The sequence below is a fragment of the Mustelus asterias genome, unplaced genomic scaffold (assembly GCF_964213995.1).
Source record: "Mustelus asterias unplaced genomic scaffold, sMusAst1.hap1.1 HAP1_SCAFFOLD_76, whole genome shotgun sequence".
In the NCBI taxonomy this organism is placed as follows: Eukaryota; Metazoa; Chordata; class Chondrichthyes; order Carcharhiniformes; family Triakidae; genus Mustelus; species Mustelus asterias.
In genome coordinates, this window is record NW_027590135.1 from 1,094,015 (window position 1) to 1,118,018 (window position 24,004).

General features: G+C 46.7%; 5 protein-coding genes and 2 non-coding genes across 7 annotated transcripts; 3 read left to right on the forward strand and 4 right to left on the reverse strand.

Moving 5' to 3' along the window:
* Nucleotides 1-1,735: 1,735 nt before the first annotated feature.
* On the reverse strand, nucleotides 1,736-1,817 carry trnas-uga (transfer RNA serine (anticodon UGA)). The gene has a single exon. It is a non-coding gene; the product is annotated as a tRNA-Ser (tRNA).
* Nucleotides 1,818-2,147: 330 nt separating this feature from the next.
* trnag-ucc (transfer RNA glycine (anticodon UCC)) lies at nucleotides 2,148-2,219 on the reverse strand. Its single transcript has one exon. It is a non-coding gene; the product is annotated as a tRNA-Gly (tRNA).
* Nucleotides 2,220-3,801: 1,582 nt separating this feature from the next.
* LOC144483569 (histone H1-like) lies at nucleotides 3,802-5,126 on the forward strand. The gene is made up of 2 exons (XM_078202201.1): nucleotides 3,802-4,355; nucleotides 4,997-5,126. Exons 1-2 carry the CDS (start codon nucleotides 3,802-3,804, stop codon nucleotides 5,124-5,126), a joined length of 684 nt encoding a protein of 227 aa, XP_078058327.1.
* A 194-nt stretch (nucleotides 5,127-5,320) lies between these two features.
* LOC144483606 (histone H4) lies at nucleotides 5,321-5,632 on the forward strand. The gene has a single exon (XM_078202237.1). It carries the CDS (start codon nucleotides 5,321-5,323, stop codon nucleotides 5,630-5,632), a length of 312 nt encoding a protein of 103 aa, XP_078058363.1.
* A 1,349-nt stretch (nucleotides 5,633-6,981) lies between these two features.
* Nucleotides 6,982-7,392, forward strand: LOC144483571 (histone H3). The gene has a single exon (XM_078202202.1). The coding sequence runs from the start codon at nucleotides 6,982-6,984 to the stop codon at nucleotides 7,390-7,392; it is 411 nt and encodes a 136-aa protein (XP_078058328.1).
* Nucleotides 7,393-8,245: 853 nt separating this feature from the next.
* LOC144483602 (histone H2A-like) lies at nucleotides 8,246-8,764 on the reverse strand. The gene has a single exon (XM_078202232.1). It carries the CDS (start codon nucleotides 8,762-8,764, stop codon nucleotides 8,375-8,377), a length of 390 nt encoding a protein of 129 aa, XP_078058358.1. The 3' UTR covers nucleotides 8,246-8,374.
* Nucleotides 8,765-14,824: 6,060 nt separating this feature from the next.
* LOC144483603 (histone H2A-like) lies at nucleotides 14,825-15,214 on the reverse strand. The gene has a single exon (XM_078202233.1). It carries the CDS (start codon nucleotides 15,212-15,214, stop codon nucleotides 14,825-14,827), a length of 390 nt encoding a protein of 129 aa, XP_078058359.1.
* Between the last annotated feature and the right edge of the window lie 8,790 nt (nucleotides 15,215-24,004).

A 24,004-nucleotide genomic window follows, 5' to 3' on the forward strand; every position in this document is an offset into this window, starting at 1 on the left:
TATTCCCCTCATGCTTTCCATTTTCCTGGTTACATATCATTGCACTCTCTCTATCAGCTGAATATCTCTTTGAAAGTGTGGGTTCCAAAGTATGGGTGCAGTCTCCAGATGTGGGCATACCAGCTTTTTTTAGAGTTTCAGATCTTGGGTTCAACTCCAGTTTACTCCTCACTCCCTTGATTCCCGAAGAAACCAAAATGTGTCTATCTCAGCCTGAACTGCAATAGAATCCCTCCAGTGCAGATGGAGGCCATTTGGCCCATTGAGTCTGCACCGACTCTGAGACACCATCCCACCCAGAACCTGTCTCAGTCACCCCACATATTTATCCTGCTAATCCCCTTAACTGATACATTTGGGAAACAAAGGGTACCATGCGGTACCTTAACAAGGTACCGCAAGATAGGTTGTTGCATAAGGTTAAATCTCACGGGATCCAGGGTGAGGTATCTGAATGAATACAAAATTGGCTTCTTGACAGAAACCAGAGGGTGGTTGTAGTGGGTTGTTTTTCAAACTGGAGTCCAGTGACCAGCGGTGTGCCTCACATCAGTGCTGGGTCCACTGTTATTTGTCATTTATTTTAATGATTTGGATGAGAATATAGGAGGCATGGTTAGTAAGTGTGCAGATGACACCAAGATTGGTGGCATCGTGGACAGTGAGGAAAGTTATCTCCAATTGTAAAGGGATCTTGATCAATTGGGCCAGTGGGCTGACGAATGACAGACGGAGTTTAATTCAGACAAATGCAAGGTGATGCATTTTGGTAGATTGAACCAGGGCAGACTTACCAAGTTAATGGCAGAGCATTGGGGAGAGATGCAGAACAAAGAGATCTCGGGGTACATGTTCAAAGCACATTGAAAGTGGAGTCACATGTGGACAGAGTAGTGGAGAAGGCATTTGGCATGCTTGGTTTCATCGGTCAGAACATTGAATACAGGAGTTGGGACGTCCTGTTGAAGTCGTACAAGTCATTGGTAAGGCCACACTTGGAATACTGTGTACAGTCCTAGTCACTATTATAGAAAGGATATCATTAAACGAGAGAGCATGCAGAAAAGATTTACTAGGATGCTACCGGGACTTGATGGTTTGAGTTTTAAGGTGAGGCTGGATAGACTGGGATCTTTTTCTCTGGACGTAGGAGGCTGAGGGGTGATCTTATAGAGATCTATAAAATAATGAGGGACACAGATCAGCTAGAATACTTAATATCTTTTCCCAAAGGTTGGGGAGTCGAAAGCTCGAGTGCACAGGTTTAAGGTGAGAGGGGAGAGATACAAAAGTGTCCAGAGGGACATTTTTTTTACACAGAGGGTGGTGAGTGTCTGGAACAAGCTGCCAGAGGTAGTAGGTGGGTACAATTTTGTCTTTTAAAATGCATTTCGACAGTTACATGGGTAAGATGGGTAAAGAGGGATATGGGCCAAACGCAGGGATATGGGCCAAATGCAGGCAAATGGGATTAGCTGAGTGGTTTAAAAAAAGGGCGGCATGGACAAGTTGGGCCGAAGGGCCTGTATGCTGTAAACCTCTCTGACTCGGAACCCATTTGGCCGATCTTGTCCATGCCAGCCCGAGGCCCCCCTTTCCAAGCTCACCTTCCTGCACCCGGCCCGGAACCATGCAGCTGAAAGCATGATGGCGATCGAAATACTTCACACCAAAAAATCAGCAGGTTTTTTTGGGTTGTCTGAAATAGCGGAAGTAAACACTTCACAATCACAACCGCTGCGAGCGGGGCTCGAACCTGCGCGGGGAAACCCCATTGGATTTCAAGTCCAACGCCTTAACCACTCGGCCATCACAGCTGCGCATTTCTGTAAATAATGTAACCTCAGTAATGTTCATATTAACTTCTATCAAGTACCGGGATTGTGCAGAGCACAGTGTGTGAGCTGAAATGTGTTCCTCTACCGTTACTTTGTATCTTTGTCACGAACGGAGAACTCATTTGATGTCAGAGACTTGTTTTCCGATTTCAATATTTTTTCATGAGAAACGAATTACGTCCGAATAGAAAAAAATAAAAACTGATACGTCTATTTTAATTCACTATTGTCAAATGTTGCGTTCGCCCTGTTTTTGTCCACTCGGTTTAAAATAATATTCGCGGATAAGGTTCTAAAACAAATTATGGATGCGATGGCCGGGAATCGAACCCGGGTCAACTGCTTGGAAGGCAGCTATGCTCACCACTATACCACCATCGCTCACTCTGCTCAAGGAATCGTTATTTTAATCAGTTATCATTACGGAACTACCTGAGTTGCTGATTTCATTCCGCACCAGGTGTGTCCACAGCACAGTTTGGAAACTGAACTTGGCTTGTCTCGTTTTTCTGGACAGTTCAATTTATCTTTTTACTGTTGTTTCTGACTGGGAACTCATTGTTTAATTTTGAGGCCTGTCCTTTCATTTAAACAACTGAAAGCAAATTGAAGCTTGATTTTCCATTAGAAATGTTTAGTGAATTTTATTTTCGGAGTGCCCACCTACTGTTGTGACATGCGATAGCGAATTAAATAAATCACCACTGTGATGGTCAGGAACTGACGTTTGGTCAAACGCTCTCCCAGTCACCACTCCACCTCCATCGTTCACCTGACTGTGCCACTCCCTCAGTGAGAAAGTCCAGCTCTGACAATGAATCTGGTTCCCTCCAGGTCCAATCGGAGGATGGTCAGGAACTGTCTGCCACTGTCAGAAACTCCATTATCAGCGAGTGGGGGATGATTATTTAACTGGCTGTCACTGGTTGTTGAGGTTGTGATTTATTGTTCCCTGTCAGTGCAGGAGAAACAAATAAAACAGGAAATCTAGAGACTCCAAGAGCAGATAATTTGTATTTTCATCGTAAACAAACACAGTGATCTCAGCAATCACTGTAATAACTGGAAGGAAAAAACAGATATGATTGGCTCTGGCCGAGAAATCTGGTTAACAGATGTGGTCCTACACCACATGGACTGCAGCGGTTCCAGAAGGCAGCTCATCACCACCTTCCCAAGGGCAATTAGGGATGGGCAATCAATGCTGACCCAGACAGCGACACTCACATTCCATGAATGAATTCAAAGACAATCTGTGGGGAGCGGGCCTCAGAGTGTTTAACAGTTACTGAGGTGAAAAACTAACTAACCCCCTGGAATCCGGAGCAAAGGCCGGAAGGAGGAGAAATTCCGTCCTGGGACCTTACAATTGGTGAAAGTTTTGTCCTGTGAATGTGTAGATGTGAATATTGTGGAAGAGAGAGTGTATGAAAGGAGCGGGCGGGTCAGACTAATCCAACTGTGTTTGTGTGTCTGTTCTGATCATGAGATCTCCGAGTCTCTCTTGTGTAAAATAAAACAATTTTTCAATCAAAGATTCCCGCTAAACCCGCTGCTGAGCCCCAAAGTGAGATTTCAAAGCAATTGTTTCGCTAAATTGAAGATTTCAGTGGCAAAGTCGAGAACATGTCAGCTATCGCGTGAGAGCGCGATCAGTGCAGCAGTTAAAACGGGTTTCAGTGGAAAATTGAGTCCTCAGTTCGAGTGAAACCTTTTCAACAGCAAACATTCGTGTGTCAGAGACATGAAGGATGTGAGCTGGATCTCTGGAGAGGCGGAATTTCATTGCAATGGGACAGTTTGTGAGGAGCGAGAAACACAGAGAGGTTGGAGGAGCCGGGAGCTGACAGCAGCTTGTCTCTGCTCCGTCCGCTCTCTGCCTTTAAGTTGCTCTGTGCCGCCACCACTGGGTTCATTTCGGATCCAGTTCTGACTCACACAGATTTTCCACACACTCTCGGATATGACTGAAACTGCAGCCGCCGAAACGGCTCCTCCAGCCGCTCCCGCTCAAGTGAAGTCTCCCAGGAAGAAGAAGGCGGCTCCCCGACCTGCGGCAGCCGGTCCCAAGTTAGGCGAGCAGATCCTCAATGTTGTGGCGGGATGCAGCGATCGCAAGGGGATGTCCCTGGCCGCGATAAAGAAAGCTTTGGCTGGCAGCGGAGTGGATGTGGGGAAGCGCGTCTCCCAGATCAGGTTAACTATCAAGAGGAAGGTGGAGACAGGGTCTCTGGTGCAGATAAAGGGACAGGGCGCCTCCGGCTCCTTCAAACTCGCTAAGAAGGAAAGCCCGGGGAAAATGGGAAAGAAGGTGAAGACACCAACAGCCAAGAAATCTTTAGTAAAGAAAACAGCGGCCAAGAAGGTGACAACAAAGAAACCCGCAGCAAAGAAAACTCCAGTGAAGAAATCAACAGTGAAGAAAACAAGCAGCAAGAAGGCGGCAACTCCAAAAAAGGCGGTGAAGAAAGCAGCCCTGAAGAAAAAGTCTCCTGTGAAGAAGGTGACGGGCGGAAAGTCTGTCAAAAAAGTGACTAAATCCAAGGCCAAACCCAAAGTGAAAGCAGCAAAAGCGAAGAAAGCGCCAGGAAAGAAGTGAAACAACCTGAGCAAATTGTAAACCTCTGAACCCAAAGGCTCTTCTCAGAGCCACCCACATCTCTCAGGAAAGAGCTGATCCCGCAAGAAAATTATTCCTGTCCCGCGGCCCGGCTCATTCTCAATAGAGATCATTGCAAATTCAGACTAAAGCAAAACACAGCAGAGGCTGAATTTCATTTGAATTTCACATTTGTTCAATCGCCACTTTCTCTCATAATAAAGATGTCTGGTAGATTCAGTGTGAGACAGTAACACTGGCGGCTAAATACCGCTTTCCAACTTCAATTTTAACACAGGAGATTTCCCCAAACAGCTGCAGTAAGGTATTTGTAAACAGCTGGAAGCGGATGTGGGTGAGGATGTTCCTGAGGGAGATTCTTCCTCGATTCTTGCTGTGTTTAAGTCGGAATATTACTGACTGGGAATCATAACGGGGCCAGGTTTTAAACACAAAAGCAAAAAGTCACGAACCGACTCGTTAACTCTCCCTCTTCACAAAAGCTGCCGGAGCTGCTGATTATTTGCAGCATTTTCTGTTTTGATTCCATATTTCAAAGCTCCAGGTTTGTGGAAACTCTTGTGTGTGAAGGGCGGCTCTGGAAGGGTTTGTGTGGGGAGCTGTGTTTCGCTTCCATTGTTAATAAACGGGTTGAAATTGGCGGTTGCAGAAACTGGAGGTGGAGCTGAAAGATCAGGGGCCGTTCTCTGTGTGTGTGTCAGTCCGGCTCTCTCCTCCCTCCCGCTCTGTGTTTAATCTTCACTCTGTCTCCTCCCCTCTCTGCTCTCACTCCGCCTTTCTCAGTCAGGTCGGGGCGGGCTGTATAAAAGGAGCCTGAAAGATTTCCTCTCATATTATGCAGAGATCTGAGTGAAGAATCATCATGTCTGGCAGAGGGAAAGGGGGCAAAGGACTGGGTAAAGGCGGCGCAAAGCGGCACCGCAAAGTGCTTCGTGATAATATCCAGGGCATCACCAAGCCAGCAATCCGCCGCCTGGCTCGCCGTGGCGGTGTCAAGCGGATCTCGGGTTTGATCTATGAGGAGACTCGCGGGGTGCTGAAGGTTTTCCTGGAGAATGTGATCAGGGATGCGGTCACTTACACTGAACACGCCAAGCGCAAGACGGTCACTGCCATGGATGTGGTGTACGCTCTGAAACGCCAGGGCCGCACTCTCTACGGATTCGGCGGCTGAACAACTCGATCCTTTCTCCCGAACACACAAAGGCTCTTTTAAGAGCCACTCACCGCTTCACAGAGAGAGCAGTGACCTGGGAACGGCAGCTGGGACAGCCTGTTCAGTGTTTGAGATGCATGTTTGTTTTGTTTAGGTTACAGTGCGGGAATCACCGAATTTAACATTTCATTTGGAGCGGCGATGGGAATTGTTTTTGAAATTTTTAAGTGGATTGTCTAAGCAGTCCCCAGTTGACATGTGCCCTCAGTGAAACGCCACATCACTCCTGTTTAATCACTCAGTGTTTGGATAGAGTTTATAAAAGCTTTCTCTGGAATAGCGGAGTTTAGTAGCAGCAGCCGGTGAATCGTTCACTGGAACCAGTCCCAGTTGTGATGCTATTTGCCCCAGACGGTTGTTTCCTGCACTGAAACTGACGCTTTGTGAAACTGATCAGTTTCCGCTCAGTCATTCACAAACCCGCAATTCCCGCAGTTTGAGCCGCTCCAACCCCAGCCTGCTTCTGATTGGCCATCCTCTCCGCATTCGCAGCTCTGAACCAATCGCAGAGCATCGAATGTGAACATTGAGCCAATCATTGGCTTCAACTGTCAACCAGCAGAAATTTTGAATTGGGGGAAATGCCGCCAATTTCAGCGCGGGAAAGGGAATTGAGACAAATTCTTAACTTATTAAAAATAGATTCTCAATTAATATTCTGCTCTAAGATTATTTTACAAAGAGGTTTCATTTGTGAACATTTGTCCGCCACGGGCAGCAAACGACTCCATTCAGTAATGTCAAACGGGACAAATATGAAGTCACTCTCTGTAACAAACAACAGACTCAACCCCTTTCACACCGGCTTCAGGGAGACACAGAGAAGCGACTGATTTCTGATCCTTGCCCCCGAAAACGGCAGCGAATGTTACAAACGACAGGAGAGGGGAAATCTGAATGGGCTGGAGAGGAAAGGGACAGGGATCGAGTGGAACAGCGGGAGATTCTGGGAATGAACAGCCCAGAGAGCGGGGAAATGGTCTAAAGCACTAAGTGCAGGGAGATAGACTTCAAATCTTCAATATTTCGAGTAATGTTTATTTTAATAAGGACGGGATAAAGTCTTTTATACAGACGGCTATTTCCTGCATCGAAAACGGCCCAATTTCTGAAAGGCGCGGTTAACAAAACAACTGAACCAATCAGAACCTGAGGTACAGACATTAATTCGCTGGTCAGAGTTTGATTGAAACTTCCTGGGCCAATTCCCGCTGGGGGCGGTTCCTCACAGAGTTTAAAAAGGCGGATGCAGCGCAGACTCTGTATTAACAGTTTGTGTCTCAGATTGTGCTGAATCCGCTCAGAAAATGGCCAGGACCAAGCAGACAGCGCGCAAATCGACCGGAGGGAAAGCTCCTCGCAAACAGCTGGCTACCAAAGCTGCCCGGAAGAGCGCTCCAGCCACGGGCGGAGTGAAGAAGCCTCATCGCTACAGACCCGGCACTGTGGCTCTGAGGGAGATCCGCCGCTACCAGAAATCCACCGAGCTGCTGATCCGCAAACTGCCCTTCCAGCGCCTGGTGCGAGAGATCGCTCAGGACTTCAAGACAGACCTGCGCTTCCAGAGCTCGGCCGTCATGGCCCTGCAGGAGGCCAGCGAGGCTTACCTGGTGGGGCTCTTTGAGGACACCAACCTGTGCGCCATCCACGCCAAGCGAGTCACCATCATGCCCAAAGACATCCAGCTGGCCCGCCGCATCCGCGGGGAACGCGCCTAAACCCGACCTCAGCACCAAGTACAACAACGGCTCTTTTAAGAACCACCAAATCGGCAAATGAAAGAGCTGCGATCTCCTGTTAACTATTCTCGTGTTTCAATTCCCAGGACAGAATATTCCCAGGACTCCAATACTGAAACCTCTTAATGTTATAATTAACTCTCCGTTGCATTGAGGTCACTCATATCTCCAAACCTTTGATGGTTAGGAGGAGAGATGGGGGGGAGGAGAGATGGGGGGGGGGAGGAGAGATGGGGGGGGGGGGGGGAGGAGAGATGGGGGGGGGGGGGGGAGGAGAGATTGGGGGGGGTGGAGGAGAGATGGGGGGGGGTGGAGGAGAGATGGGGGGGGGGGGGAGGAGAGATGGGGGGGGGGGGGAGGAGAGATGGGGGGGGGGGGGGGGGGGGAGGAGAGATGGGGGGGAGGGAGTAAAAACGATGCCGTTAACAATTCTCCTGCAGTTTAATTTTAAAGTGGTTTTATTAAACCTGCGATAATTTCAGTTTCCGAGGAATAATTCCCCAAATCCACTGTCCTCATGTTTCGAGTCGCAGCGTGAGTGACGCAATTTTCAACAGTCAGGAAGCATCTCAAACAGTAACCCACTCACACCGATATAACCATTGCAGAAACGCTTGCACATTCGCATAGACAATAATTAACACTTTTCCAGATACAATGACTGGCTCTGAAAACCGATGGGTTGCAGATGAATGTCCTCGCAGACTATCACATTTTAAAGCAATTATATTGGAAATAGGATCATTTCAGTTCACTGGGATGGTTTCCCCGATAAACAGCAGCAACTTGTATTAAAATACTGTATGTGTCAATCGTACGGATTGATAGAACAAAGCGGGAAACAGCTGTGCTGTGAATAGCAGTGCAGAAACTGACCGATAGACACCAGCTCGCCCTTTTTCAGATAAAGTGAGTGGCTCTGAAAAGAGCCTTTGGGTTATCAGATTAAAGAATGGTCGCTTCACTTGCTCTTCGCGGCCCCAGCGCTGCTTTTCTTGGGCAGCAGCACGGCCTGGATATTGGGCAGCACCCCGCCCTGAGCGATGGTCACCCCTCCCAGCAGCTTGTTGAGCTCCTCGTCGTTGCGGACGGCCAGCTGCAGGTGTCTGGGGATGATGCGGGTCTTCTTGTTGTCCCGGGCCGCGTTCCCGGCCAGCTCCAGGATTTCAGCGGTCAGATACTCGAGCACAGCAGCCAGATAGACCGGGGCTCCGGCACCCACACGCTCAGCATAGTTGCCCTTTCTCAGGAGCCTGTGAACACGGCCCACCGGGAACTGCAGTCCAGCCCGGGAGGAGCGAGACTTGGCCTTGGCCCGAGCTTTCCCGCCGCCCTTTCCTCTTCCAGACATTTGCACAATCTCACAAACACTTTCACAAAGAATCAGCAATTTCTCCAGCATTGACTGTTCTTATAAACTGACAGCTCCTCTGATTGGCCGCTGCTCTATTCACCTAATTTGCCTATATTCTTCACCAATCAGCTCACTGGAAACAGAAGAGGACGGGATTTCCCCACAACAACCGGCAGAAGCAGAGAATTTGTCCATTTCCAAAAGCCCGCCAATTTCATTGTGGGAAAGGAGCGAATTCAAATCAATGTCGCCCTCAGTCAGAGATTTCAAATCGCTTCTATTGATTTGCTTTTATTCAGCTCTTCCCGTTACCAATCGGAGGCGCGGCTTTAACATTTTCTATCAATGTGCTTCATTCTCCTATCGCTTTCTAACTGTCCCGGGCGGGAATCAATCCCTGTTCACAGCATTCCCAGAAGGAAAACACTCCGTTTAGTCTTCAATCAGAACCCAGTGTCCTTCACTGAAAACAGGGAGCCGGATCGAGTCCTCACACTGTCCTTATTCCGCTCTGTAATAATCCCACTCCGGACTGTTACCCTGCGGGGAATTACTGTTAATAAAATGATGAATCAATGAACATTTCAGGAATTGAGAGAAGGGACCGTTACCGCGAAAAACAGCCGCGAATGAGGTCATTTAGGGGCTGTGAAAATAACAGAATAATAACAGCTTTCAGCACAAAGCGAAGGCAGCTGAGTGAATTCTGGGTTAATGTTTGGTTTACAGGACAGGAGACACAAACAGCAGTGGAAGTTATTCCATTTTGCATTCTAACCATCGAATAGGAAGGTGCCGGATACAGCTTTTCACAGAGACTGACGATTAGATTTCCTCACCCAAATGTTATTGGAATGATGATCAAATAGGATTCGGGAAAGATTTTTCCCTCCATCCCTTCCATTCTCTGGATTTACACCGGCTGAAAGAACAACGAGAAAAGTTCATAGTGATGGGGCAGAAACGGATTATCCTTGGGAACACATTTAGTTTGAAACGTCCTTGTGATGTAATAGAGCAGAGTGGTTATGTTTGTGGCGAGATGCAGGAAACTGTAGACGAACAGAGGGCCGTGTTTTTTAAAAATTCATTTGTGGGACATGGGCATCGCTGGCCAGCATTTAATGCACATCCTGAGTTGCCCTTGTTCAGAGGACAGTTGAGTCAACCACAGTGCTGTGGCTCTGGAGTCACATGAAGGCCATACCGGGTAAGGACGGCAGATTTCCTCCCTAAAGTGAACCAGATAGGACCCTTGCTGTTTGTCATTTTCATAAATGACCTGGATGAGGAAGTGGAGGGATGGGTTGGTAAGTTTGCTGACGACACCAAGGTAGGTGGTGTTGTGGATAGTTTGGAGGGATGTCAGAAGTTGCAGCGAGACATAGATAGAATGCAAGACTGGGCGGAGAAGTGGCAGATGGACTTCAACCCGGATAAGTGTGTAGTGATCCATTTTGGCAGATCCAATGGGATGAAGCAGCAGTATAATATGAAGGGTACCATTCTTAGCAGTGTAGAGGATCAGAAGGACCTTGGGGTCCGGGTCCATAGGACTCTTAAATCGGCCTTGCAGGTGGAGGATGCGGTCAAGAAGGCGTACGGCGTACTAGCCTTCATTAATCGAGGGATTGAGTTTAGGAGTCGGGAGATAATGCTGCAGCTTTATAGGACCCTGGTTAGACCCCACTTGGAGTACTGCGCGCAGTTCTGGTCACCTCATTACAGGAAAGATGTTGAAGCCATTGAAAGGGTGCAGAGGAGATTTACAAGGATGTTGCCTGGATTGGGGGGCATGCCTTATGAGGATAGGTTGAGGGAGCTTGGTCTCTTCTCCCTGGAGAGACGAAGGATGAGAGGTGACCTGATAGAGGTTTACAAGATGTTGAGAGGTCTGGATAGGGTAGACTCTCAGAGGCTATTTCCAAGGGCTGAAATGGTTGCTACGAGAGGACACAGGTTTAAGGTGCTGGGGGGTAGGTACAGAGGAGATGTCAGGGGTAAGTTTTTCACTCAGAGGGTGGTGGGTGAGTGGAATTGGCTGACGTCGGTGGTGGTGGAGGCAAACTCGTTGGGGTCTTTTAAGAGACTTCTGGATGAGTACATGGGATTTAATGGGATTGCGGGCTATAGATAGGCCTAGAGGTAGGGATATGATCAGCGCAACTTGTGGGCCGAAGGGCCTGTTTGTGCTGTGGCTTTCTATGTTCTATGTTCAGATAGGATTTTCTGACAATCGACAATAGCTTCACGGTCATCAGTAGATTCTTAATTCCAGATATTTTTTCATCAAATTTAAATTCCATCAACTGCTGTGGCAGGATTCGAACCCGGGTCCCCAGAACATTAGCTGAGTTTCTGGATTAATAGCATAGTGATAATACCACTCGGCCATCACCTCACCAGTGTACAAACATCATTAACTGGTAGGTAAAGTAATAAAGCTAATAGTCTATGAAGGATTGGAATTTGTGTTACAGTTGCAGAAAACTCTGTTCAGACCCCATTTAGATCACTGTGTTCATCCCAGGAAGGTTAGATTGGCCTTGGAGTGGGAGCAGCAGAATTTCACCAGTGATGCCAGACTCAAATGATGAGGACAGATTGCAAAGACTAGTCCTGTAATAACCTGAACATGGAAGATTAAGTGGTGATGTGAGTGAGATGTTTACAATGAATGATTTGATAGGGTGCAGAGAGATAAACTGTTAGCTCTGAATGGGGGAACCTCACCGTAAAATGAGATGAGACATTTCAGGGATAATTTAGACCATAAGACATAAGAATATAAGATATAAGAATTAGGCCACTCGGCCGTTTGAGTCTGCTCTGCCAATGAAGCATAGCTGATATTTTTCTCATCCCCATTGTTCTGCCTTTTCCCCATAATCCCTGATCCCCTTATTTAATTTCAGGGAAAGCTTCTTGATAGAGGATGGTGGGAATGTTGAATTGTCCACAAACAATTGTTAAAGCTGAGTTTATCAGGAAATTAACAAGCTGAAGATGACAAGCAGCCAGTAACATGAAGGTGGATAGTCAGAGTTTCTGTAGGTATTTAAACAATAAAAGAGTTAAAGTGAGCATTGGTTCTATCGAAAGTGCATCTGGGGAATTGATAATGGAAAATAGGATATTGACAAATGAATTGAACAGGTAGTTTTCATTTGTGTTCACTATAGAGGACACAAGTAACATCCCAAAAATAGCTGGAAATCAGCAAATGGAAGGGTGGGAGGAACTCAGGAAAATTGCAATCACCAGAGAAAGTGGTATTGAGCAAATTGTCGGATCTGGAGGCTGACAAATCCCTGCGTCCGAATGGGCTTCACACTCAGGACATGAAATCAGTGGCTAATGAGATAGCTAATGCATTTGTTTTAATTTTGCAAAATTCCCTGGCTTCAGAGAATGTGATGTGGAGATGCCGGCATTGGACTGGGGGTGGGGCGGGGGGGGAGGGGGGGGGGGGTGGTAAGCACAATAAGAAGTCTCACAACACCAGGTTAATGTCCAACAGGTTTATTTTACTACAAAGTAAACCTTGTGCTACCAAATAAACCTATTGGACTTTAACCTGGTGATGTGAGACTTCTCATTGTTCAGAGAATGTTCCATTAGAATGAAATATAGAAAGTGTAACACCTTTATTCAAAAAGAGATGGAGAGAGAAAACAGGGAACTACAGGCTGTTACCCTGACAGCTGTTCGACGACGAAGGGGCAGCCTGTTCCGAAAGCTGGTGGCTTTTGCTACCAAATAAACCTGTTGGACTTTAACCTGGTGTTGTCAGACTTCTTCCTCTGTTTACCCCAGTCCAACGCCAGCATCTCCACATCTTTTTCTGGGTGGCAGGATATGTCGAATGGTGTATCTGTACCAGGGCCACAACTTTTTACAATTTATAAAAATGACTTTGATGAAGGGACTGAAGATACGGTTGTTAAATTTGCTGACAGCATAAAGATTGACAAGAAATTTATTGCAAAGTGTACGTAAGGAGGCTACAAAAGGAAACAGAAAAGTTACGTGAATTGGCAAAATGTGGCAAATGAGGCAAATTGCGAGGATAAAACAGTGGATGAAAAATTGAGACTTTCAAAGTTGAGATGAATAAGGTGCCAGCCAGGTACATAGCCACCAGAAATATCCTGGTAGGATATTTAGAGTCACATGGACAAAAATGTCTGTCTCTCCTGCTCTGTTTGATTGATGGATTGAAAATGTGTCTGCAACTATTTCTGCTCTCTGAGACCGTTGAACTAATAAGATGTCTGTGTGTCAGGAATTGGTTGCATTCTTGGACATACACATCTCCATCAAGGACGGTCACCTCAGCACTTCACTGTACCGCAAGCTCATGGATAACCTCATGATGCTCCACTTCTCCAGCTTCCATCCTATCCACGTTAAAGAAGCCGTCCTCTGTGGACAAGCCCTCTGTATACACAGGATCTGCTCAGATGAGGAGTGTTGCAACAGACACCTACAGACGCTGAAAGATGCCCTCATAAGAACAGGATATGGTGCTCGACTCATCGGTCGACAGTTCCGATGTGCCACAGAAGACAAACACAGGACACGATAGACAGAGTACCCTTCATTGTCCAGTACTTCCCCGGAGCGGAGAAGCTACGACACCTTCTCCGGAGCCTTCAACATGTCAAGTATGAAGACGAACATCTCGCCAAGGCCATCCCCACACCCCCACTTCTCGCCTTCAAACAACCGCATAACCTCAAACAGACCATTGTCTGCAGCAAATTACCCAGCATTCAGGAGAACATTGACCACAACACCACACAACCCTGCCACAGCAACCTCTGTAAATGTGCCGCATCATTGACACTGATGCCACCATCTCACGTGAGAACACCATCCACTACGCACATGGTACATATTCTTGCGAGTCGGCCAATGTTGTCGACCTGATACGCTGCAGGAAAGGATGTCCCAAGGCATGGCACATTGAAAAGACTATGCAGACGCTATGACAACGGATGAATGAACACCACTCAACAATCGCCAGGCAGGAGTGCTTCCTTCCTGTCGGGGTACAGTTCAGCAGTCATGGGCATTCAGCCTCTGATCTTCGAGTAAGCGTTCTCCAAGGTGGCCTTCACGACACATGACAATGCAGAATCACGGAGCAGAAACTGATAGCCAAGTTCCGCACACATGAGTACGGCCTCAACCGGGACCTTGGGATCATGTCACACTATCTGTAACCCCCACAACTTGTCTGCGCAAAATATCAATAACTGTCCTGGCTGGAGACAATACACACCTCTTCAACCAGTGCTTGGCCCTCTCTCCACTTACACTGTCTGTAATTTTAAGACTTGATTACCTGTAAAGACTCGCATTCTAACCATTATCTTGTAAACTGAGTTTGTGCCTGTATATGCCCTGTTTGTGAACCCATCTCCTCACTCACCTGAAGGAGCCTGAGTCTCCGAAAGCTTGTGCTGCCAAATAAACCTGTTGGACTTTGACAAAACATCAGTAAACAAATCAGAAACAGATCAATCCACCGTGACAAGAACACCATCTCTGACTCCCTGCTGCCAGGAAGCAGCCCTTTCACTGATCCTGTGAGCTTATGTGTTAAATCTGTATGGTCTTGAGAGAAAAGGGACAATCTTTATCAGAATGGAATAAAGTCTGAGTTTGCACAGATGGTTATTTGCTGCACAAAAAATGGCGCAAATGATGAAATTATTGATTAACAACTGAAATCAGAACCTGGGTTCCAGATATTAACTATTAATAAAAAGCAGCAACTTGCATGCATTAAAATACTGCCTGTGACAATACTGTCGTAATGTGGATGGTGTATTCGCCTGATGAATTCCTCTGTATCTGCTGCGAGACTGATGGGGTCTATTTACTATCGCACACAGGGGGAACTACGGATTGATAAAACAAAGCGGGAAACAGCTGGCCTGTGAATAGCACCGCAGCATCTGAGGGACAGACAATAGATCGCCCTTTTCCAGAAAAAGTGAGTGGCTCTGAAAAGAGCCTTTGGGGTTATCAGATTAAAGAATGGCCGCTTCACTTGCTCTTGGACGAGGCCGCAGAAGTTTTCTTGGGCAGCAGCACGGCCTGGATATTGGGCAGCACCCCGCCCTGAGCGATGGTCACTCCTCCCAGCAGCTTGTTGAGCTCCTCGTCGTTGCGGACGGCCAGCTGCAGGTGTCTGGGGATGATGCGGGTCTTCTTGTTGTCCCGGGCCGCGTTCCCGGCCAACTCCAGGATTTCAGCGGTCAGATACTCGAGCACAGCAGCCAGATAGACCGGGGCTCCGGCACCCACACGCTCAGCATAGTTGCCCTTTCTCAGGTGCCTGTGAACACGGCCCACCGGGAACTGCAGTCCAGCCCGGGAGGAGCGAGACTTGGCCTTGGCCCGAGCTTTCCCGCCGCTCTTTCCTCTTCCAGACATTTACACAATCTCACAAACACTTTCACAAAGAATGCTGAAATCCACTCCCTTTCGCTTCTCTTATAGCTCCGGGAGGAATGGAGGTGCGGACATTGCTGATTGGTCACTTTGTTGCTGCCTCTCAGCATCTTGTTCATATGACCAATCAGAAATCTGCTTAACTCACCAATCCGGAGAGCCCACGGAGTGAGGGCGGAAAATAACGGCGCCAAAATCTCAGATTCCAACCGATTTCATTTCAAACTGTAAAAGCCGCCAAAGCGGAAAAGAACAAGAGTTTCGGAAATTATACGAATAGGTAATGGTTAATTAATTTTGAGTAATGTAAGAATCTCCCTTTCTCTCCTTCCCCAGTCTATAGTTAACCTGTATCTGGCAGTTTCTGATTTTCAGCCTGGGTTTTTCGGAAAATAAGTCGAAAATAACAAAATTTTCACGATTCATTTTTGAAAAGTTCGCAGATGTATTTATAAAACAAGAAATACATTTCAAATAAACTCTCAATAATTAACTGTCTAACAACAAAGTGTTTAAAACATCAGTCGGTGTTTGCACCATTTCACATTTTATCCCAAGTTGCAGATTTGCTTTTAGAATCCTGGATCCATTCGGGGTTAATCTCGGCCCTTTTTAAAACTCGAACTCGCCGCCAGAAAGTCTCATTGACATCGTTCTGTAAACGGACGGGATGTTCTCCATATTCGTGAGAATCAAGAGGGGAGTGAACATTTTCGGTGTAAATTGACCAGTGCCGAGACGGAGGTTCCTGCAACAACCGGGGCGGAGAGGGAATAAACTGATCGATTATTAAGACCAAACTGGAACAGAATTGGAAGCTGACACATTTGCTCCATTCGCTCTCTCTCTCTCTCTAAAGTCGGGGAAACGGGTCGAAATGGGCCTCTGAGATCTAAGTGCAGAGGCGGTCGGAAACCAATTAATTAATTAATGAAACATTATCAATCAGACGCTGGGCGATCAACTTGCATTACTCAGTACCTATCATTGATCAACAGTAAAACAACAATTAGATTGTTCGAGACGCTTCAGAGTGAAAGATTAATTGAAACTAAATGGATGATACAGCTTTTGCAGGGAGATTGTGGGTGGCTCTTAAAAGAGCCGTTGTGTTTGGGGTGTTTTTCAGTCCATGGGGAGTTTTACTTGGAGCTGGTGTACTTGGTCACCGCCTTTGTCCCTTCCGACACGGCGTGCTTGGCCAGTTCCCCGGGCAGCAGTACAATATAGAGGGAAAGACTCTTAGTACTGTAGAGGGTCTGAAGGACCTTGGGGTCCGGGTCCATAGGACTCCGAAATCGGCCCCGCAGGTGGAGGAGGTGGTTAAGAAGGCGTATGGTGTGCTGGCCTTCATCAATTGAGGGATTGAGTTTAAGAGTCCGGGGATAATGATGCAGCTTTATAAGACCCTCGTCAGACCCCACTTGGAGTACTGTGCTCAGTTCTGGTCGCCTCACGATAGGAAGGATGTGGAAAAGATTGAAAGGGTGCAGAGGAGATTTACAAGGATGTTGCCTGGATTGAGTGGCATGCCTTATGAGGATAGGCTGAGGGAGCTCGGTCTTTTCTCCTTGGAGAGACAAAGGATGAGAAGAGACCTAATAGAGGTGTATAAGATGTTGAGAGGCATAGATCGGGTGGAAATGTCTGCTATGAGAGGACACAGGTTTCGGGTGCTGCGGGGTAGGTACAGGCATCAAGATAGATAAGTCGCTGGGTCCGGATGGGATGTACCCCAGGTTACTGTGGGAGGCAAGGGAAGAGATTGCAGAGCCTCTGGCGATGATCTTTGCGTCGTCGATGGAGACGGGAGAGGTGCCGGAGGATTGGAGGACTGCGGATGTGGTTCCTATTTTCAAGAAGGGGAATAGGGATAGCCCAGGTAATTACCGACCGGTGAGTCTAACCTCAGTGGTTAGTAAACTGATGGAGAAAATCCTGAGGGACAGGATATATGAGCATTTAGAGAGGTTTAGTCTGCTCAAGATCCCTCCACATGCCTGTTCTTCCTGGACTGCTCAGTGGTCACCCATTTCCTTCTCTCCTCTAGTACCTTGAGCTGTGCTGTGACCATCTCTCTAAATGTGCTGTCCACATAACTCTCAGCCTCTCAAATGCATCACAGTCTCTCCAGCTGCTCCTCAAGGTCCGAAACCTGGAGCTCTAGTTTCTGCAGCTGGGAACACTTCCTGCACATGTGGTCATTCAAGACAATGGCAGCATCCAAGACTCCCCACATGAGACAAACCACACATTCCACTCAGCTGTCTTCACCTGACGTGTCTTCAATGTAAAATTTACACCTTATACTAGAACAAATCAGATGTCGTGATGCCGGCATTGGACTGGGGTGGGCACGGTAAGAAGTCTCACAACACCAGTTTCAAGTCGAACAGGTTTATTTGGTAGCACGAGCTTTCGGAGCACTTCTCCTTCCTCAGGTGAGTGGAGAATTGGGTTCACAAACAGGCCATAGATAGACATGTTTCTATATATGCCCTGTTTGTGAATCCAACTCTCCACTCACCTGAGGAAGGAGTGTTTCTTCAGAAGGAACTCTTCAAAATGCAGCGAGTGAAAATACAACAAAACTTACTCAATCTTATAAATCAAAGAACGGGTTTAATAAAGAAACATCATTACTCCAAACTTGGGGCCCCACCCTGGGCCACTCCAAGCTCCCCACAATTTGACACAGATTCTTATTTATAGTGAATCAGCTCATCAGCTGACTATTACATCACTCTGATTGGTTCCATGCTTTGTTGGGTCAGCTGACCCTTACATCTTGTTCCCATTGGTCACATTACATCCAATCAAAGTTGTCCCCTGTTACACTCTAACAAGGAGCAGCGCTCTGAAAGCTCATGCCACCAAAAAAACCAGATGGACGTTAACCCAGTATTGTGAGACTTCTTGCTAGAACAAATAAAGATAATATATAATAATTTTCCCAATAAATAACGTGCTTCGTTTAGCTTCAGCTAAATATGTAGATGTGCTTGAAACAGTTCAGAGAAGGTTTACGGTATTAATACCAGGAAGGAGCGGGTTGTCTCGTGAGGAAATGTTGGAGGGGATAAATTTGCATGCGAGAGGTTCGAAGAGTAAGTGTCGACTGGATTGAAACTTTTCAGATCTGAGTGGTCTTGACAGGATGGATGTGGAGAGCATATTTCCTCTTGTGGGAGAATCTAGAATGAGGGGTCACAGTTTAAAAATAAACGGTCATCCATTTAAGGCACAGATGAGGCGAGATTATTTTCTCTCAGAGGGTTGTGTGTCGATGGAACTCCCTTCCTCAAAAGGCAAAGCAAGCAAAGTCTTTCAATATTTTGATTGCAGAGGTGGATAGAAAATCATAGAATACCTACAGTGTCGACAAAGGCCATTTGGCCCCTCGGGTTTGCACCAATTTTCCAACAGAGCATCTTTCTGAGGCCCACTCCTTGCTGCAAACCTGTAACCCCATGCATTTACCCTGCTAATCCCCCTAACCTACACATCTTGGGACACAAAGAAGCAAGTTAGCATGGTCAATCCACCTAACCTGCACATCTTTGGAATGTGTGAGGAAACTGGAGCGTAGAAACATAGAAATCAGAAGGAGGAGTAGGCCATTCAGCCCATCGAGCCTGCTCCACAATTCATTCTGATCATTGAATTCAATATCCTGATCCCCACTCTCCCCCCCCCCCCCCCCCCCCCCGCCCTATCCCTTGATCCCTTTGAACCCAAGAGCTATATCTAATTTCTTCTTGAAACCAGACAACGTTTTGGCCTCAACTACATTCTGTGGTCGTGAATTCTGCACATTCACCACCCTCTGGGTGAGGAAATTTCTCCTCACCTAAGTTCTAAAAGCTTCACCCCTTATCCTCAACCAAGACCCCTAGTTCTGGACTCCCCCACCATTTAGAACATTCTTTCCAGCCAACTTAGTCTCTCTGAATCCTAAGCGATTAAGTCTCTCATCATATGACAGATCTGCCAGTCCATGAATCAGCCAAGTAAACTTCAATTGTACTCTCTCTATAGCAAGGACATCCTTCCTCAGATAAGGACACCAAAAGTGCACACAATACTCCAGGTGTGGCCTCACCAACGCCCTACACAATTGCAGCAAAACATCCCTATCTCTGTACTCAAATCCTCTCGCTATTAAGGTCAACATACCATTTGTCATCTTTACTGCCTGCTGTACCTGCGCTCTTACTTTCAGCAACTGATGCATGAGGACTCCAACCTCTCATTGAATATCCACCTCTCTAAATTTACAACCATTCATGTATAATAATCTTTTTTCCGATTCCTTCTACCAAAACGGATAACCTCACATTTATCCACATTATACTGCATCTGACATGCGATGCCCATGCACTCAGCTTGTCCAAATCACACTGAAGTAACTCTGCATCCTCCTCACAGCTTACCCTCCCACCCAACTTTGTATCATCTGCAAATTTGGAGACAATACATTCAGTTCCCTCTTCGAAATGATTAATATATAATGTGAACAGTTGGGGTCCGAGCACTGATCCCTGCAGAACCCCACTCGTCACTGACTGCCACTCAGAAAAAGCACCCAAAGGAACAAATGTTGACACAGGGAGAATGTGCAAATTCCAGACAGTCACCCAAGGTTGGAATTGAACCCGGCTCCCTGGTTCTATGAGGAAGCAAGGAGGTGAAAGATTATCGGGGATAGGTAAGGATGTGGGTTTGAAGTTACAATCAGACCAGTCATGATCATATTGAATGGTGGAGCAGGCTCAAGGGGCCAAGTGACCGACGCCTGCTCCTAATTCATACATTCATCTGTCTGGGAATTTTTGAAATATGTTCAAGAGAATTTCTTGGACCAGAGTATTCTCAAGAAACTCTGAACAAAGCATTGCTGGATCTGGTGCTGGGGAATGGGGTGGGCCAAGGTTGGCCACATGAATCAAGTGTCTGTGTTTTTATCCAGTGATCATTGGATCACAAGCTTGACATTAGCAAGGAACAATCTCAAGTAGACATTCTAAATTGGAAGAGGACTAACTTCAATGCTTCAGTGCTTCTTAGTCTGCTCCTTCTCCAGTATTATCCATCACTCTCCCTCCTTTCTGCCCTTATTCCTTTCTGCTACTTCTATATGCTGATGTCAAACCCGCTGCCAATTTAGTCAAAACCCTCACCAACCAGACGACTGAACCATAAACCAACAGCAATATTGTGCTTGGGGCCTGTGCTTGCAGAGCACAATGGAACAGAACTCCAGCAAGTGAACCTCTTGGCCATCTCTGCTGGGTGTGTGAGTGACACTTACTCTGTGTGAGGAGCTGGCTGCAATTCTCCTTGTGTGAAAGAATCTCTCTACTTATTCTGCTGGTTTCAACTCTTTGCCTGTCAGAAGGAAAAATGTTGATTAAATTTAAGGGGATAGGTAGAAAATACGCTATACATTGAGTATTTTATCAATTGCTTATCAAGCACAAAGGAAGAACAGTCAAACAGAGTCAGTGTGTGATTCCACTGCCGTTCTGCAGCACATGCACTGAAATACAGGAACAGAGACTGACAGATGCAGAATAAAATGAACACACTGATATTGTGGAGGAGAGGGATACAAACAAAAATAAAACTAATACCACCAAGAAGAGAATTATTACTACATGCAGTCACATGCACCACCTTTGGACAGACACACAATGAGACCCAGATACAGAATGAATCATAAACTCAGATATGTTCTCATCCATTCACAGATACAAATCCCACACTCACATGCTCTGTCAGTGAGTAAATCCCACACTAAGTTTTAAAGTTCTTTGAGGGGGGTAAAAGGAAGTTCGATAAAGGAGAACCAGTGGACGTGATTTATTTAGATTTCCAGAAGGCCTTCTGACATGGTGCTGAGTCGGAGACTGCGAAATAAGTTAAGACCCATGGTGTTAAGGGTAAGATCCAGGCATGGATAGAGGATTGGCTGACTGGCCGAAGGCAGAGAGTGGGGATAAAGAGGTCTGTTTCAGGATGGCAGCCGATGTTGGGTGGTGTGCCTCAGGGATCAGTGCTGGGACCACAACTTTTCACCATATACATTAACAATTTGGAAGCAGGAAGTGAAAGCTCTGTTGCTAAGTTTGCAGATGATACAAATATATGGAGAGGAACAGGTAGTACTGAGGAAGCAGGGGGGGCTGCAGAAGGACTTGGACAGGATAGGAGAGTGGGCAAAAAAGTGGCAGATGGAATACAATGTGGAAAAGTGTGAGGTTATGCACTTTGGAGGGAGGAATGGAGGCATAGACTATTTTCTAAATGGGGAAATGCTGAGGAAATCAGAAGCGCAAAGGGACTTGGGAGTCCTTGTTCAAGATTCTCTTAAGGTTAACCGGCAGGGTCAGTTGGCAGTTCGGAAGGCAAATGCAACGTTAGCATTTCTGTCAAGAGGGATACAATACAAGAGCAGTGATATACTTCTGAGGCTGTACAAAGCTCCAGTCACACCCCATTTGCAGTACTGTGAGCAGCTTTGGGTCCCGTATCTAGGGAAGGATGTGCTGGCCTTGGAAAGGGCCCAGAGGAGGTTCACAAGAATGATCCCTGGAATGAAAAGCTTGTCATATGAGGAACGGTTGAGGACTCTGGGTCTGTACTCATTGAAGTTCACAAGGATGAGGGGGGACCTTATTGAAACTTATAGGATACTGTGAGGCCTGGATAGAGTGGACATGGAGAGCTTGTTTGCAACATCAGGAAAAACTAGAACCAGAGGGCACAACCTCAGGCTAAAGGGACGATCCTTTAAAACAGAGATGTGGAGTAATTTCTTCAGCCAGGGACTGGTGAATCTGTGGAACTCTTTGTCGCAGAAGGCTGTGGAGGCCAAGTCATTGAGTGTTTTTAAGACAGAGATAAATAGACTTGATTAATAAGGGGACCAGGGATTATGGGGAAAAGGCAGGAGAACGGGGAAGAGAAAAATATCAGTCATGATTGGCGGATAAGACTCGATGGGGCGGCACGGTAGCACAGTGGTTAGCACTGCTGCTTCACAGCTCCAGGGACCTGGGTTCGATTCCCGGCTTGGGTCACTGTCTGTGTGGAGTTTGCACATTCTCCTCGTGTTTGCGTGGGTTTCCTCCGGGTGCTCCGGTTTCCTCCCACAGTCCAAAGATGTGCAGGTTAGGTTGATTGGCCAGGTTAAAATTGCCCCTGAGATGCGTAGGTTAGAGGGATTAGCGGGTAAATATGTGGGGGTAGGGCCTGGGTGGGATTGTGGTCGGTGCAGACTCGATGGGCCGAATGGCCTCCTTCTGCACTGTAGGGTTTCTATGATTCTATGAGTGGCCTAATTCTGCTCCGATAACTTATGGTCTCACACACTGTATCAGAGTGAGTAAATCCCACACTCACACACGGTATCAGAGAGTGAATAAATCCCACACACACACACTGTATCAGAGAGTGAGTAAATCCCACACACACACTGTATCAGAGAGTGAGTAAATCCCACACACAAACACTGTATCAGAGAGTGAGTAAATCCCACACTCACACAGTATCAGAGAGTGAGTAAATCCCACACTCACACACTGTATCAGAGAGTGAGTAAATCCCACACTCACACACTGCATCAGAGTGAGTAAATCCCACACACACACTGCATCAGAGAGTCAGTAAATCTCACACTCACAAACTGTATCAGAGAGTGAGTAAATCCCACACTCTCACACTGTATCAGAGAGTGAGTAAATCCCACACTCACACACTGTGTCAGAGGGTGAGTAAATCCCACACTCACACACTGTGTCAGAGGGTGAGTAAATCCCACACACACTCACACACGATATCAGAGAGTGAATAAATCCCACACACACAGTATCAGAGAGTGAGTAAATCCCACACACACACACTGTATCAGAGAGTGAGTAAATCCCACACACAAACACTGTATCAGAGAGTGAGTAAATCCCACACTCACACAGTATCAGAGAGTGAGTAAATCCCAGACTCACACACTGTATCAGAGAGTGAGTAAATCCCACACTCACACACTGCATCAGAGTGAGTAAATCCCACACACACACTGCATCAGAGAGTGAGTAAATCTCACACTCACAAACTGTGTCAGAGAGTGAGTAAATCCCACACTCACACACTGTATCAGAGAGTGAGTAAATCCCACACTCTCACACTGTATCAGTGAGTAAATCCCGCCCACACACACTGAATCAGAGAGTGAGTAAATCCCACACTCACCCACTGTATCAGAGAGTGAGTAAATCCCACACTCTCACACTGTATCAGAGAGTGAGTAAATCCCACACTCTCACACTGTATCAGTGAGTAAATCCCGCCCACACACACTGAATCAGAGAGTGAGTAAATCCCACACACACACACTGAATCAGAGAGTGAGTAAATCCCACACTCACCCACTGTATCAGAGAGTGAGTAAATCCCACACTCACACACTGTATCAGAGAGTGAGTAAATCCCACACTCACACTGTATCAGAGAGTGAGTAAATCCCACACTCACACACTGTATCAGAGAGTGAGTAAATCCCACACACACGCACTGTATCAGAGAGTGAGTAAATCCCACACTCACACACTGTATCAGAGAGTGAGTAAATCCCACACACACACACTGTATCAGAGGGTGAGTAAATCCCACACTCTCACACTGTATCAGTGAGTAAATCCCACACACACACACTGTATCAGAGGGTGAGTAAATCCCACACACACACACTGTATCAGAGTGAGTAAATCCCGC

What these genes read in the sequence shown, in the direction of transcription:
- LOC144483571 (XM_078202202.1), top strand. Translation starts at nt 6,982, where the DNA reads ATGGCCAGGACCAAGCAGACAGCGCGCAAATCGACCGGAGGGAAAGCT.
- LOC144483602 (XM_078202232.1), bottom strand. Translation starts at nt 8,764, where the DNA reads ATGTCTGGAAGAGGAAAGGGCGGCGGGAAAGCTCGGGCCAAGGCCAAG.
- LOC144483603 (XM_078202233.1), bottom strand. Translation starts at nt 15,214, where the DNA reads ATGTCTGGAAGAGGAAAGAGCGGCGGGAAAGCTCGGGCCAAGGCCAAG.
- LOC144483569 (XM_078202201.1), top strand. Translation starts at nt 3,802, where the DNA reads ATGACTGAAACTGCAGCCGCCGAAACGGCTCCTCCAGCCGCTCCCGCT. An exon ending in AAGAAGGTGACGGGCGGAAA is followed by an intron (nt 4,356 to 4,996) that starts GTCTGTCAAAAA and finishes CATATTTCAAAG; the next exon opens with CTCCAGGTTTGTGGAAACTC.
- LOC144483606 (XM_078202237.1), top strand. Translation starts at nt 5,321, where the DNA reads ATGTCTGGCAGAGGGAAAGGGGGCAAAGGACTGGGTAAAGGCGGCGCA.